The following is a 15399-nucleotide window of genomic DNA, read 5'->3' on the forward strand; positions in this document are numbered from 1 at the left end:
TTAATTAGTTACTTGGTTGGTTAACTAATTGCCCTTATCATGGCCAACAGCCAATAAACAATTCTCAAGTCTTTCTGGAGGTAAGCAAAGAGTCCAGCTGTAAAATAACTATTTCATTAAGCAGATTTAGGTGTCACTTCCATGGCAGCTCAGTGGTAAATAATTGATCTGCCAATGTAAGAGATGTGGGTTCAATACCTACGTTGGGAAGATCCCTTGGAGAAGGAAATGGCAACCCACTCCAGTATTCTTACCTGGGAAATCCCATGGACAAAGGAGCCTGACTGGCTACAGTCTATGGGGTTGAAAAAGAGTCAGACGATTTAGGGACTCAACAACAACAATAGAAAAACTTAGAGGTAATATATTGCAATTGAAAAGATTACTTATCATGACACATTTGAACTAAATTCTTAGTTATGAGGAATCAAAGGGCAGTATATAAATTCAAAAAACAATGGAGTAGCAGTTACAGCATAGTTTTGGGGGATAAATTGTTGTGGTAACAGAGCTCTAAAATGACCCTCAGAGTATTCACTCCCTGGTGTGCACCTATATAATCCCTTCCAACTAAATTACAGGGGGGATTTGTGAATATGATGGGATGCTGCTGTAATTAGATTCCATTAAATGGCCAAAATAAAGCTGTTTTTCAGATGTAATTAAAGTTCCAAATTAGTCAACTCTCAGGTAACCAAAAGACAGATTATTATGGGGAGACCTGACCTCATAAGGGAAACAATTAAAAGAGTGCTGTGCTTAGTCACTTAGTCATGTCCAACTCTTTGCGACTCCATGGGCTGTAGCCCACCAGGTGTCTCTGTCTGTGGGGATTCCCCAGGCAAGAATACTGGAGTGGGTTGCCATGCCCTCCTACAGGGGATCTTCCCAACCCAGGGATCCAACCCAGGTATCCTGCATTGCAGGCAGATTCTTTACCATCTGAGCCTCCAGGGAAGCCCAAAAGAGACATAGACAAGATAAAGAGAGAAGTCAGGGGTGCTATTCCTTGTCCTGAAGAAGAAAGTAACCCTGGTGTGACTATCTATGCAGAGAGGAGTCCTTTGTAAGCTATGGGTATTAGTCTTACAAACATACAGAACAAATTTTTTTCAAAAGCTTGATTGAGCTTGAAAGAGGACTTTTGAGTTTTAGGTGAGAATACCACCTGGCCAAGAACTTGGTTTCAATCTAGTGAGACCCTGAACAAAGGCTATAGTTAAGCTGTGTCCAGTTCCAGATCCACAGATAGTGAGAGATAATAAACATGCGTGGTTTTAGGTTTCTAAATATAATTTGTTAGCCATCAATACATAACCCATATTGCATGCATTCAGGGTAATGAGTAACACATTCTGAGTAACAGAATTAAATGAAGAAAGACTGAAATGACTTATGGAAATACAGTTTTGTTATAGTGTGTGTTTTTCACACATTTCATTACCCTCTTACCTTTGCTTTATATCCAACAGTGAGATAGTCATTCACCTCGATCCTTCCAAATCAGCCCATTTCAGAGCAAAAAGCAGAAATCAAAATAAAAGTAAGTGACTCCTACAGAGAATATATCAGAAACATCATATCAGAAAGAAACAAAAGTTTTGTGCAAAACCTTTCTATAAAAGGAATTGTTCCCATCCCAAGGAGTACAAAGAGATTTTCAGGATGAAGGAAGCATAATTCAGGTAAGAGTGGGAGAAAAAATTAATAACAATGAAATGAGTCAGATGGTCTTAGATTGACTGTAATTAATATGACGAGGCCAATAGTAAGAAGGACACTTTGCCATGGATGCCTAGTAACATTTCTTTAAGCTAGCACTTTACATGATAATGCCCTGAAATTATCAGTTCAGTTCAGTTCAGTCATTCAGTCATGTCTGACTCTTTGTGACCGAAAGGGGTTGCAGCAGCCAGGCCTCCCGTTCATCACCAACTCCTGGAGTTTGCTCAAACTCATGTCCATCAAGTCAGTGATGCCATTCAACCATCTCATCCTCTGTTGTCCCCTTCTCCTTCCACCTTTCCCAGCATCAAGGTCATTTCCAATGAGTCATCTCTTCATATCAGGTGACCAAAGTATTGGAGTTTCAGCTTCAGCATCAGTCCTTCCAATGAATATTCAGGACTGATTTCCTTTAGGATGGGCTGGTTAGATCTCCTTGTAGTCCAAGGGACTCTCAAGAGTCTTCTCCACACCACAGTTCAAAAGCATCAATTCTTCAGCACTCAGCTTTCTTTATAGTCCAACTCTCATATCCATACATGACTACTGTAAAAACCATAGCTTTGACTAGACGGACATTTGCTGGCAAAGTAATGTCTCTGCTTTTTAATATGCTGTCTAGCTTGGTCATAGCTTTTCTTTCAAGGAGCAAGCATCTTTTAATTTTATGGCTGCTGTCACCATCTGCAGTGATTTTAGAGCCCCCCAAAATGAAATCTGTCACTGTTTCCATTGTTTCCCTATCTATTTGCCATGAAATGATGGGACTGGATACCATGATCTTAGTTTTCTGAATTTTTTCTGAAAAAGCTGAGTTTTAAGTCAGCTTTTTCACTCCCCTCTTTCACTTTCATCAAGAGGCTCTTTAGTTCTTCACTTTCTGCCATAAGCATGGTGTCTTCTGCATATCTGAGGTTATTGATATTTCTCCCAGAAATCTTGTTTCCAGCTTGTGCTTCATCCAGTCCAGCATTTCTCATGATGTACTTTGCATATAAGTTAAATAATTAGGGTGACAATATACAGCCCGACATACTCCTTTCCCAATTTGGAACCAGTCTGTTGTTCCATGCCCCGTTCTAACTGTTGCTTCTTGACCTGCATACAGGTTTCTCAGGAGGCAGGTCAGATGGTCTGGTATTCCCATCTCTTTAAGAATTTTCCATAGTTTGTTGTGATCCACACAGTCAAAGGCTTTGGCACAGTCAGTAAAACAGAATTAAATATTTTTCTGGAACTCTTGTGCTTTATCGATGGTCCAACGGATGTTGGCAATTTGATCTCTGGTTCCTCTGCCTTTCTAAATCCAGTTTGAACACCTGGAAGTTCATGGTTCATGTACTGTTGAAGTCTGGCTCAGAGCATTTTGAGCATTACTTTGCTAGCATGTGAGATGAGTGCAATCGTGTGGTAGTTTGAACATTATTTGGCATTGCCTTTCTTTGGGATTGAAATGAAAACTAACCTTTTCCAGTCCTATGGCCACTGCTGAGTTTTCCAAGTTTCCTGGCATTTGAGTGCAGCACTTTCACAACATCGTCTTTTAGGATTTGAAATAGCTCAACTAGAATTCCATCAACTGCACTAGCTTTGTAGTGATGCTCCTAAGGCCCAATTGGCTTTGCATTCCAGGATGTCTGGCTCTAGGTGAGTGTTCACACCATTGTGATTATCTGGCTCATGACGATCTTTTTTGTACAGTTCATCTGTGTATTCTTGCCACCTCTTCTTAATATCTTCTCCTTCTGTTAGGTCCATTCAATTTCTGTCCTTTATTGAGCCCATCTAAGCACAAAATGTTCCCTTAGTATCTCTAATTTTCTTGAAGCAATCACTCATCTTTCCCATTCTATTGTTTTGCTCTATTTCTTTGCATTGATCACTGAAGAAGGTTTTCTTATCTCTCCATCCTTTGAAAATCTGCATTCAAATGGGTATATCTTCCATTTTCTCTTTTGCCTTTAGTTTTTCTTCCCTCCACAGTTCTTTGTAAGGCCTCCTCAGACAGCCATTTTGCTTTTTTGCATTTCTTTTTCTTGTAGATGGTCTTGATCACTGCCTCCTATACAATATCACGAACCTCCATCCATAGTTCTTCAGGCACTCTTTCTATCAGATCTAATCCCTTGAATCTATTTCTAACTTCCACTGTATAATTGTAAGGGATTTGATTTAGATCATGCCTTAATGGTTTAGTGGTTTTCCCTACTTTTTTCAATTTAAGTCTGAATTTTGCAAGAAGTATTTCATTATCTGAACCTCAGTTAGCTCCCAGTCTGAAATGATATGGGAGCTAAAATGATATGGGATATAGGAGCTGATGATATGGATATGATATGGGATGATATGGATATGATATGGGAGCTGAAGAAAACCTCTCAGCTATCTTTAGAAGGCAACAGGAATTTTCCTTTCTCAGTGAAGACAACTTTGAAATAGATTATTCTTTGAAATTAGATACAATCTGTAACATTTAACACCTTCTGTTTCCTCATTGCTCTTGCGATATTGTAATGAATTTTCATGAGTTCTCAGTAAAAAAAAAAAAAAAGATTGAACTATGTAAAATTCATAGAGTGATGATGTTAGAATAGCAATTTCAACCTATGCCTGAATGTAGCTATAAGAACACAGTTGATATTCATCCTTGACAAAAATTATGAAAATTCTATTATTTCCTGCATAGAAAATAAACTTAGATCTATACATATCCTATGCAGAAATATATTTCCTACATTTTTTCTCCTTAAGAAAAACAAACAAACAAGCAAAATACTCAGAGGAAATTTTTTTGTGTAGGAAGAGGACAGATTGATTGGACAATTGGAACAGAAAACTGTTTTCTTAATAAGCTTGTCTATACTGATCTTTATAAATGCAATTTTAAAACTATATTGTTACAAAAATGACACAGACAGCAAAGGCAAAACATTTTAAATATGTAGAAAGTGCAATGCATGTCCAAGTTAAATACCTGAAAGATGTTACAGCTATCCTGTGTTTTTCATAGTATAACCTAAGTGCTTTTTCCTAAGTCAATCTTCATACAAGAACAAAGGTTTCAAGTTGTATTACTATTATATTTTTATTTTGAGAAATAAAAGATGAGAGGTTCTTATCTCTTCCTGACTCTTTGTATTTTGAAAATCAATCTTGAGCTCTTAATTATAATCATTTAATTGAAATACAAAAGAAGAGCACAAATAGAGATGTCAGTACAAATTTCTTTAGATGTATATTCAACAGTTATTTTTTAAAAGAGGGAATTGGATTTTGATATTTCTGAGGTCGGAAAAAACCTATTCAGGTCACAAGCATCACAACTCATCATGTTCCCTTCCCTTCACTGACCCACTCAGAAACCCCTCAATAAAAAAGCCTGCTTGCTCCCTGTCCTCTTAAATACTAAATGTCCAGTATTTTATCACATGCCATTTAGGAAAAGATTTGGGGGATTGATCAGAAATTGAAATCTTAAATGCACTTGTAAGAGTGGCTTTTTCTACTGTCAGATGCTGGGAGGGATTGGGGGTAAGAGGAGAAGGGGACGACAGAGGATGTGATGGCTGGATGGCATCACCAAGTCTGAGTGAACTCTGGGAGTTGGTGATGGATAGGGAGGCCTGGCGTGCTGCGATTCATGGGGTCGCAAAGAGTCGGACACGACTGAGTGACTGATCTGATCTGATCTGAAGCATAAGGCAAGAAAGATACTTGGGAAAAAAAAAAAAAAAAATAAGACTGTACATTCATGTGATCAGAGCTTGGGTTCCCCTTCCCCTTGGAAAATGTGAAGGCAATCTTGTAAGATCACATACTTGGATATAACTTTCCAATTGTTCTGCAGAACTTGGTAGCATCAAGATAAGACACACAAATGTGTTACTTAACCCTTGTGATACATATGAAGAAATTATTATATGGCACTTTCAGGTCTAAATTAGAACTTATAGATGAATAGATATTCACCAAAAACTTATAACAAACACTAAAATTATTTTTACTTTCGGAGGAAAAAAGATGAGGATGGGACTTTCCAATTTAGCACACCATACAAAGAACTAATATGATGTTAATATATATTGTTTGGCCTGAATTAAGTTTTATTTAAATTTCAGCAGAGATAATTTCCAAAAATAGATGCATAAATTGTTAAATCCATACCATATACATTGAACATTCATTAAATTATTTATCTTAACTCTATAATTTCAGGTGTAGGTACACAAATTTCATCAATTTTAAAACACAGGGCAAAATTTTAAATTGTAACTATATATGTTGATGAATTAGGCATACTGTCTTAGTTATTGTTATGTTGTATACCTAAAACTAACATAATGTTATATACCAATTGTATAGTGATAAAAACTTTAAATATATATTTTCAAATACATGAAAAGTATATGATTGATAAAACACAATTTGGGAAATTTCGAAGATCCCAGAGGTAGGTAATACAATTTGTAACCATTCTAAGTAATACTGAATTTCCATTGCACAACACTTCTGCCCCAAGAAACATCTAAATAAGCTGTTGTTTACAGATATAACGAAACTTCTTTTCACAGTATGCATCCAAAATCCTTCCTCTTGGGTTATACATAATGCAGTTCTTTGGATTTACAGATTTAAGGAAAGGAAGTCTGCAATGAAGAAGAAAATTTTAATATACAAGAACAGGAAATGAAAAGGTTCAAGGATGCTGTTCTTGCTAAATGATAGAATTAGGGAATATTTAAAAGCATTTGAATGAGATATTACATCTTGAGTCATTATCTTCTTCATTCAAGTCATTTTTCACAATTTCAGAGTACAATGTTACCAAAACACAGTATGCTCAATAATCAATAGCATTGAGATTGGGGATTTTTTGGTTTTGTTGTTGTTTTTAATGATTTTGATATGTGTTATTCTTTGCTTCTATGTTAATTAAAGATGTATTAACTAAGTCTAGTCCAAGAAAAAATCAGATTATAAAATTTCTCAATGTATGATGCTGTTAAATCTCATATTTAAGAATGAAAATGAGATTTGAAGCTTATAAATATACAGGAAATAAACCCAGAATATTTGAAACATGGGTCAATGCTGAGAATATCAGTCTCCACCAGAATAAGAAAAATAATGGACATACTGTTTTCTCCAGACTGCTTTCATACATGTGAGATTCTGTACATATGCATACATATCCAAGTGCTTGTACCAAGGCAGGAAACAAAACCATATGTCGAAAGCTCTTGAGCAAACACTTGGATGTTGTGGATGTGGTTAAAAATTTTATTATGTTGTATCTATTCTCTTTTTTAAAGTTTCATGCCCAAAATAGGATACCTTAGTTATAATGGTCCTGGATATTCAATTCTCTGATCTTATTAAGGATAAACTCAAAAAGAACAGGGAAAAAGGTTTTGGTACCAGAAACTTACAAATCCTGGGAGAGAGTAGAATTGTCCTCCCACAACCAGGCATGATGTTCTTCATCGTAAGAAAGCCCAATCCAGTAAAAACTGGTACTGAACTTCATAAAAGCCTGCATGGAAACAGAGACCAACATATTAATCTATTTTGAATCTACTCTAGGAATCACGTACTTTTAAGGGGGCCAGTGTCCACATCAGTTTTTCAATTATACCCACTAAAATAATTTTTAACTTCTAATTTGGGAAAAGGAGTCAGTCACATGCCTACTATCTCTCATTCATCAAGCCCATTCATTTATGGAGGAAAAAAAAACCCACAAAAATCTCACTTCTTGAAGGAATGAAAGATGTCATAAAGGGTATGAGAGTTTTCATGGAACACTTCCTTCAAATGGGATCAATAATCAAATCTGATCCCAAATCAACCGCATCTGGAGGGATAAATCTTTACCACAGTTTCTTCAGGAAGCTACAGAACTTTTTATTAAGAGTTGGGTTATTATTTTATAATATTCTACATATTAATTTCACATTATACCTGAGTGATAGCAAATGTTGTATAATTACAAAATCAGTTATAAATTCACTTAAAGAACTAAAAGTTTAAAGTTTTTGGAATAAAACTAATGACCTATTATTTCTTCTTTGAATACTCTCTAAACAGTTTCTTATATTTTATCTGTCAGCACTCCTATAATGTAAACCTTAAAGAAAGTTTGGCTCAATTTTATGGTGGTTTCAAAGTATAGGAAATTAGTTCAAATATAATCATCCATTTACTATCTGATTAAAGACTTGAATCAAAGTATAGATAATATATTTTTCTGGGTCAAGTAAAATGTAGAAAATAAGAATTAAATACTTACCAGTTCATTTCTGGTTTGTATCTGAAGTAGACTGGAATTATGAGAAACACAAAAATCCCTACTGTCTTTCCATGTTTTTAATTCATTAGAAATTAAATAACAGTTGCATTGGTAGCCAATCCACTTTTCTTGGCAAGAATAACAGCCAGATCCTAAGAGAAAAAATAAAACATGACTTGATGACATTGGAGATCCAGTTTCTTTTCAGTGCTACTTTCTCATTCAAAAAGCATTTGTTATTTATTAATTGTGTCTACAAATATTCTTTGAGAATTTACTGCACACACTACACATCAGCACATATTTACCTGAACAACCCAGACATGACTCTTCTTCTTCATGGAGATTATATTCTAGAGAGAGAGAATTGCATACATTTTAGTCTTTATGAACTATTTTTAATGCTAATCTGGGTAAGTATACACAAGAAATTCACTGTGTTCAAATAAACAGTATAGCAGATTGTAGGATGTGAGGTGATTAGAAGAACCCTTTTTAAGGCAGTGATCCAAAGCTGATTTTTTCTATGTAATTAAAAGTAAACTAGATGAAAGAAGTATTAAAATGGAAAAAGAATTATAGCATATTTTCTGAGAGAAAAATTCTGCATATTTTATTTTCAAAATGATGATAAATAATATGATTAGCCAGAAGTCTGACCACCAGATATATTAGTGATGGTGTCTTCAGTATTGACCATCCTTGGTGATAAAAGTTCTATGACATGGCAGGCACTCAAATCTTTGTCAAATAAACAATTTTGAGGGTGTAGAGTAGAATGGTGGTTAACAAGGGCTGAGATATGGGGGAAAATAGCGAGATGTTGGTCAAAAGGTACATGGAAATTTCCTGGTGGTCCAGTGGTTAAAACTCAATGCTTTCACTGCTGAGTACCTGGGTCCAATCTGTGATAGTGGAACTAAAATCCCAAAAGCTGTGAGGTGAGGCCAAAAACAATAAAAAAAAAAAAATAGAAGCTTTCAGTTAGAAGATGAATTCATTCTGGGAATCTACTGTGCACCATTATAACTAGAGCTAACAGTATTGTGGTATAAATACTCGTGAATTGCTGCAGGAGTAGTTCTTAAATGTTTTTACCACAAACAGAAATGATAGTTGTGTGACATGATGGAGGCAGTAGCTAGTGCTACAGTGGTAATAATATTATAGTAATAAGTACATCAAATCAACACATTGCAGACATTAAACTTATACAACATCATTTGTCAATTGTATCTTAATTGTATCTTAATAAAGCCAGGAAAATGCTCAGGAAAAAAAATATGAATGAAGATGCTATATGAACAAAGAAGATAGTAAAACAACTTGGAGAGTGTTTGAGACAAAAAAAAACAACAGCTAGGTCTTTGAGCTGACTTTCACAGGTTAAGTGTTAAGTAGGGTTTAGAACTGCAAAAATCTCCATGCTGCTTTCTGAGTTATAGAAGAAGCAGAGGTAAAGGTAAAGAGATATAAATGTATGGGTTATAAACAAACACAATGAGGTAATTAGGATTGGCTATAATATTTACTTTAATGTAAATATCATGTATATATATAATATAAATATAAATATATAATGTATTTTTTATTTGCTACTTAAACATGAACACTTAACATTGAAAAAATTTTTTCAGGGTAATATTTTCCTTATTATTTAAATATACAAATAATACTTATTTGATGAAATCTAATAAATTCTTATGTGAACAATGAAAGAAGACTATCCTACAACAAGCAGGCAAGTTTTGATGACTATAATATTCCATCAAGCTTCTGTATGAGAAAAACAGGAAACTGCTTATTTTATTCTTTATCAACAAGAAAGATTTCCAAAGTAGGAACTCTACCTTCCTGAAGATCTGCAGAGGGTCCAGGCTGAATACTTCGTTTAGTAAGTGCTGGAAGAAATGATTAGAAATTTACTTTATCAGACACTGTTTTATGAAATAACAAAATACTCCACATTAGAAAAATCAAACTTTTATTGTAAGATAGTTTCATGACAATTTTGATCTTGACTAGAAAAACTTACAATTTTTTAACAGAACTCCCAAAGCAGCCATCAACACAAGGCATATTACTCCTAAGACCCCAGAGATCAACCTCCATGCAGTGGTCCGAAAAGCTATAAAGAAAGATGGGATAATAATTTAAAGATAAAATACAGGAGTTCTTAAAGGCAGAAACCAGTGAAAGAATCCAAAAGGTTCTTTGGTTTGATAACCCATTTTGCCAGTAAAATGTTTGAAAATGAAGACAGTCCATTGAGAACTCTATCCAATACCAATATTTCAATATGATGTACTTTGTTCTTCATTGAGATTTTCAGTACCTTTTCTTCTTTATCAGTTCTGTCTCAGTACAATGTATTTACCATTTACTTTTTAATTTGAAAAGAAGCTTAGAGATCTGTAGTAAAAAGAGACAAACAGGCACTAAGTTCCATTTTATGGACTCAACTCTTTGCAACCCCACGGACTGTGGCTCACTTGTTTTCTCAGTCCATGGAATTATCCAGGTAAGAACACTGGAGTGGGTGCCATTCCCTTTTCCAGGGGATCTTCCCAACCCAGGGATTGAACATGGGTTTCCCTCATTGTAGGCAGACTCTTTACTGTCTGAGCCACCAGGATAACCCTGATATATTGATAACAAACTTATATTAGTAACAACAACATAAGCATCACAAGGTGGAGCACATGATTCCCATTAGGTAGGTAGGAAAACTTAGGATAATTTTCCTGGTAAATTTATATCTCAATCAGAATTTAGAGCTATCCTGGTCAAAATCCACTCTTTAAATCTGTTTTGAGAATACTTCACAAAATCATCTCTAAGTTACAGAGTGAAGAATCAGAAAAATGAAATTAAAAAGTGCTAATATATGAGAAACTTAAAACTGTACACATTTTTTCTTAACATGTTGCCCAAAATTAGCCATACCCATGAGATATATTTTTGGTTATTTTTATTTTTTCACTTTATGACTTGGGCTGCACATACCTGCCATGTGAGATGTTGTCTAATGTCGACGCAGATAAGGCACTGTGGATGCTTGTTCAAGGATAGTGAGGTTAGTCCATGGAGCTAAGCTGGAGGCTACCAAAACCCCAAAAGTTGTGAAGAAATTTTAAAAAAGAAGAACTGTGAATCAACATGTGCTTGTATCTTCTGCTGACGAGACAAGGATGTGTAGTATGAACAAGAAGCAGTAAAATCGCTATCTTCTAAAATGCTTCTGGAACCGCAATACAGGAAATTCTCACTGAACCTCATAATGCAGACCATTTGACTATCACAAAATAAGGTCAGAGGAAAGTTTTTTTTTTTAATGTTCAAACATCAAAGTCATCTAAAGAGTTACTTGGAAAATGGAATATATGGGCAAACCAAAGGAAAATTTACTTAGTACAAAAAAATTTGCACAGAATTTTCCATTTTTATTCGTAAAAAATGTTTATTATTTACCTCGTGTCAAACATGAAGCACATGAAATATGTTAGCTTATTTTTCCCCTGAATGTGACTTAACAATAAAGATAGATAAATATGCTTATTTTACCAATGAGAAAAGTAAGGTAAGGTATAGTAAAGCTAGGTCACATGTCTGAAACCCTGGTAGTCTTTCTCTAGAGCACACATGAGACGAATTTCAAATTAAGCCTGTCTCTCCATCTATGTTTTCTTAATTTTCATTTATTTCCTTTAGTACAGAGTGGTTGGAACTTTTCAGCTCTCATGCTGTACTTCTCATTCTTGCCTTATTAACCCAAGTATGGAAGGCAAAATAAAAATGGTGGAATCAGAGGGACTTCTCCCCTCGTCTCCTTCTTCTTCTCTCACTCTTTCTCTCTCCCTCATTTAATTCTCTAACTCCGTGGTAAAACTCCATCAAAGATTGGTTCAGTCCAACAATGTAAATGTCAAGTCACAAATAAGATAACTGAATGCACTCATGCATATACACACAAAAGATATAGATAGATAAACAGATAGATGGATAGAGTAGAAGATGGATACAGATAGGTAGACATATCTACATGTGTATACATATATGTTGGAGAAGGCGATGGCACCCCACTCCAGCCCTCTTGCCTGGAAAATCCCATGGATGGAGGAGCCTGGTAGGCTGCAGTCCATGGGGTCGCTAAGAGTCGGACACGACTGAGCGACTTCACTTTCACTTTCATGCATTGGAGAAGGAAATGGCAACCCACTCCAGTGTTCTTGCCTGGAGAATCCCAGGGGCAGGGGAGCCTGGTGGGCTGCCGTCTATGGGGTCACGCAGAGTCGGACACGCCTGAAGCGACTGAGCAGCAGCAGCATTCATATATGTGTATATTTTATATACGTATGTGTGCTCAGTTGCTCATTCGTATCTAACCCTGTGTGACTCCATGGACTGTAGCCCACCAGACTCCTCTGCCCTGAAATTCTCTAGGCAAGAATACTGGAGTGGGTTGCCACTTCCTCCTCCAGGGTATCTTCCTGACCCAGGGATTGAACTCATGTCTCCAGCATCTGCTACACTGTACATGGATTCTTTACTGCTGAGCCACCAGGGAAGTCAGGTGATTAAAGAGGACTTTATATGCATATACGTGTAGATTATATATAAGTATGAAATCCTCTAATTTTCTCTGTGCTGTCAGCACTGGTTGATTGATCCCTTTTTGCACAAGGGCAGTTGAATTGTTTTTGTACCAGTTTCCCTACCATTCATCTCCACTTGAAGCAAATGTTATCACTTCCCCCTTCCCATATCCCTTGGAATATTTGTAAACTATGGTAAATCAGCAAGTGCAAATTTTCCCTCTTAGAACTGCTGAAAGTTTTGCTGCTCCCGCCTGGCAGTCCAGAAGTGCTGAGGAATTCTCACCGGGATGGCCCTAACCAATGAGTCTCAGTATTTGCTCTAATTCAGCAACTGTGACTTGAATGTGAGGCAGTTTTTGAACATTATATTTTTCCCCATTCACCAGATTCACTCAACAGTGTTAGCCTCCAGTCTCCTCCTCTAGTATCTGGATTAAGAGAGTGACCTTTATTGTGTTCTACATTCTCTTTCCTGAATTAACACTTCCTCCTTTATCCACACACATTCCAAATATGCTTTTCACTCAAACCTTTATCAGGAGGGGTCTGATCCAGAAAGAACCCAAACTGAAGCTCCACTGAAATGTCAGCTTCACTTAAGTGTTTGTTTCTCCTTGCAGAAAATGCAGGTCTCTCAGCAGAATCTCCTCTCCCCAAGTAGGGGAGGAGATTCTTCACTGTAAGAACTACAAATTTTCTTCCCTGTAGTTTACTCATGCCCTTGATCAGTGCCCATGTTGACTTCAGTAACTAAAAGACCATTCAAACCTGAACCAACAGTTGGAGAAAATAAATGAATGTCCATGTAATTATGAAGTCTCTTCCTTGCTTATCAATGTTCCAGAATATAGGAAGTAACAGTTAGAACTGGACATGGAACAACAGACTGATTCCAAATAGGAAAAGGAGTACATCAAGGCTGTATATTGTCACCCTGTTTATTTAACCTATATGCAGAGTACATCATGAGAAACGCTGGACTGGAAGAAACACAAGCTGGAATCAAGATTGCCGGGAGAAATATCAATAACCTCAGATATGCAGATGACACCACCCTTATGGCAGAAAGTGAAGAGGAATTAAAAAGCCTCTTGATGAAAGTGAAAGTGGAGAGTGAAAAAGTTGGCTTAAAGCTCAACATTCAGAAAACGAAGATCATGGCATCCGGTCCCATCACTTCATGGGAAATAGATGGGGAAACAGTGGAAACAGTGTCAGACTTTATTTTTCTGGGCTCCAAAATCACTGCAGATGGTGACTGCAGCCATGAAATTAAAAGACACTTACTCCTTGGAAGGAAAATTATGACCAACCTAGATAGCATATTCAAAAGCAGACATTACTTTGCCAACAAAGGTTCGTCTAGTCAAGGCTATGGTTTTTCCTCTGGTCATGTATGGATGTGAAAGTTGGACTGTGAAGAAGGCTGAACGCCGAAGAATTGATGCTTTTGAACTGTGGTGTTGGAGAAGACTCTTGAGAGTCCCTTGGACTGCAAGGAGATCCAACCAGTCCATTCTGAAGGAGATCAGCCCTGGGATTTCTTTGGAAGGAATGATGCTAAAGCTGAAACTCCAGTACTTTGGCTACTTCATGTGAAGAGTTGATTCATTGGAAAAGACTCTGATGCTGGGAGGGATTGGGGGCAAGAGGAGAAGGGGATGACAGAGGATGAGATGGCTGGATGGCATCACTGACTCGATGGAAGTGAGTTTGAATGAACTCTGGGAGTTGGTGATGGACAGGGAGGCCTGGCGTGCTTCGATTCATGGGGTTGCAAAGAGTTGGACATGACTGAGAGACTGATCTGATCTGATCTGATCTGATATATTTCAAGGGTCCCAAATGAGAAATTTATTTTGACCTCACCACTTGGAAAATGGGTGCATTCTCTGGGTGGAAAGAAATTTGCTAGCATCAAGTTGCAAATTATTTTCTTTTTCAGAGAGAGGAAGAATTCCCTGGGAAAAGAAAAAAAGAAAGATTCTGAACTAATAAAATCTTTGCATTAGCACACTGTATGGTGAAATGGTGAAATCAAATCATATACTCCCCAATTGTGTTATCAGTGCTTGAAATAAACACTTAGAGCAAAATAAGAATAGTGATCCAGGTTTCTGAAGACATATATGTAACATTATTATAAAAGTGAGTTTTATAGTGTATGACATGATACTTTGGGAAAGTTTTTACTGGATTGACCAGGGAAGAAAAGGAGAAGTGAAGAACTCCTTTACTGAAGAGGGATAAACATAAAAACAGCAAAGAAATGTAAAAAGTGCTGAATTAAAGTGACCAGAAGGTAAATTAATTTTATTTTGAGAAAAATTGAGAGGCAATCACTGTGTGAACCATGTCTTCAAAACAGGAGGCTCAAATAAAACGCAATAGGATTGGGACATGTAAAAAATAATTTTTCTTTATCTTTATTAAGTAGAGACACAAATTTTTATCAACAACAGTATAAGTAGTTTCAAATGTATTTATATAATCTTTATTACAAGAAGATAAAATAGAGATGAATACACTTCACTGTCTTCTAGAGGCAGAGAAATGTCCATGATTTATTAAAATATAAGAAGTTCCATTTTTAATCATATGAGATTCAAATTCTTGCTATGAAAACAGTTACACAAGCTGTTTATTACAAATACAATAGTTTCATTTTTTAAAAAATTTCCTTCTCCGTACACTCTAGAGGATGATTAAAAAGAGATGGTATGTGTGTGTTTGTATGAATGCACATACTAGCATACAAAAAATGAATATGAATCTAAAATATGTATG

The 15399-nt window shown here is 36.2% G+C and overlaps 2 protein-coding genes across 2 annotated transcripts in view; both read right to left on the reverse strand.

Annotated features, from left to right (window-relative positions):
• LOC133248126 (natural killer cells antigen CD94-like) overlaps positions 1-5299 on the reverse strand; it is a 31654-nt gene extending 26355 nt beyond the window's left edge. The window contains exon 1 of the mRNA XM_061417887.1: positions 1453-5299. The gene's annotated coding sequence lies outside the window, so the exon portion shown is untranslated. The remainder of the gene's footprint in view (positions 1-1452) is intronic.
• Positions 5300-5701: 402 nt separating this feature from the next.
• On the reverse strand, positions 5702-11247 carry LOC133248127 (natural killer cells antigen CD94). Its single transcript, XM_061417888.1, has 7 exons — positions 11021-11247; positions 10050-10142; positions 9865-9915; positions 8323-8367; positions 8015-8166; positions 7155-7258; positions 5702-6371 (listed from the first exon to the last, which is right to left on the reverse strand). The coding sequence occupies exons 1-7, from the start codon at positions 11025-11027 to the stop codon at positions 6251-6253; spliced, it is 573 nt and encodes a 190-aa protein (XP_061273872.1). The 5' UTR covers positions 11028-11247; the 3' UTR covers positions 5702-6250.
• Between the last annotated feature and the right edge of the window lie 4152 nt (positions 11248-15399).

The sequence above is a fragment of the Bos javanicus genome, chromosome 5 (assembly GCF_032452875.1).
Source record: "Bos javanicus breed banteng chromosome 5, ARS-OSU_banteng_1.0, whole genome shotgun sequence".
Taxonomy (NCBI): Eukaryota; Metazoa; Chordata; class Mammalia; order Artiodactyla; family Bovidae; genus Bos; species Bos javanicus.

What these genes read in the sequence shown, in the direction of transcription:
- LOC133248127 (XM_061417888.1), bottom strand. An exon ending in CTCTGCAGATCTTCAGGAAG is followed by an intron (nt 8,368 to 9,864) that starts GTAGAGTTCCTA and finishes CTCTCTCTCTAG; the next exon opens with AATATAATCTCCATGAAGAA. An exon ending in TCTACTCTCTCCCAGGATTT is followed by an intron (nt 6,372 to 7,154) that starts GTAAGTTTCTGG and finishes TCTTCATTGCAG; the next exon opens with ACTTCCTTTCCTTAAATCTG.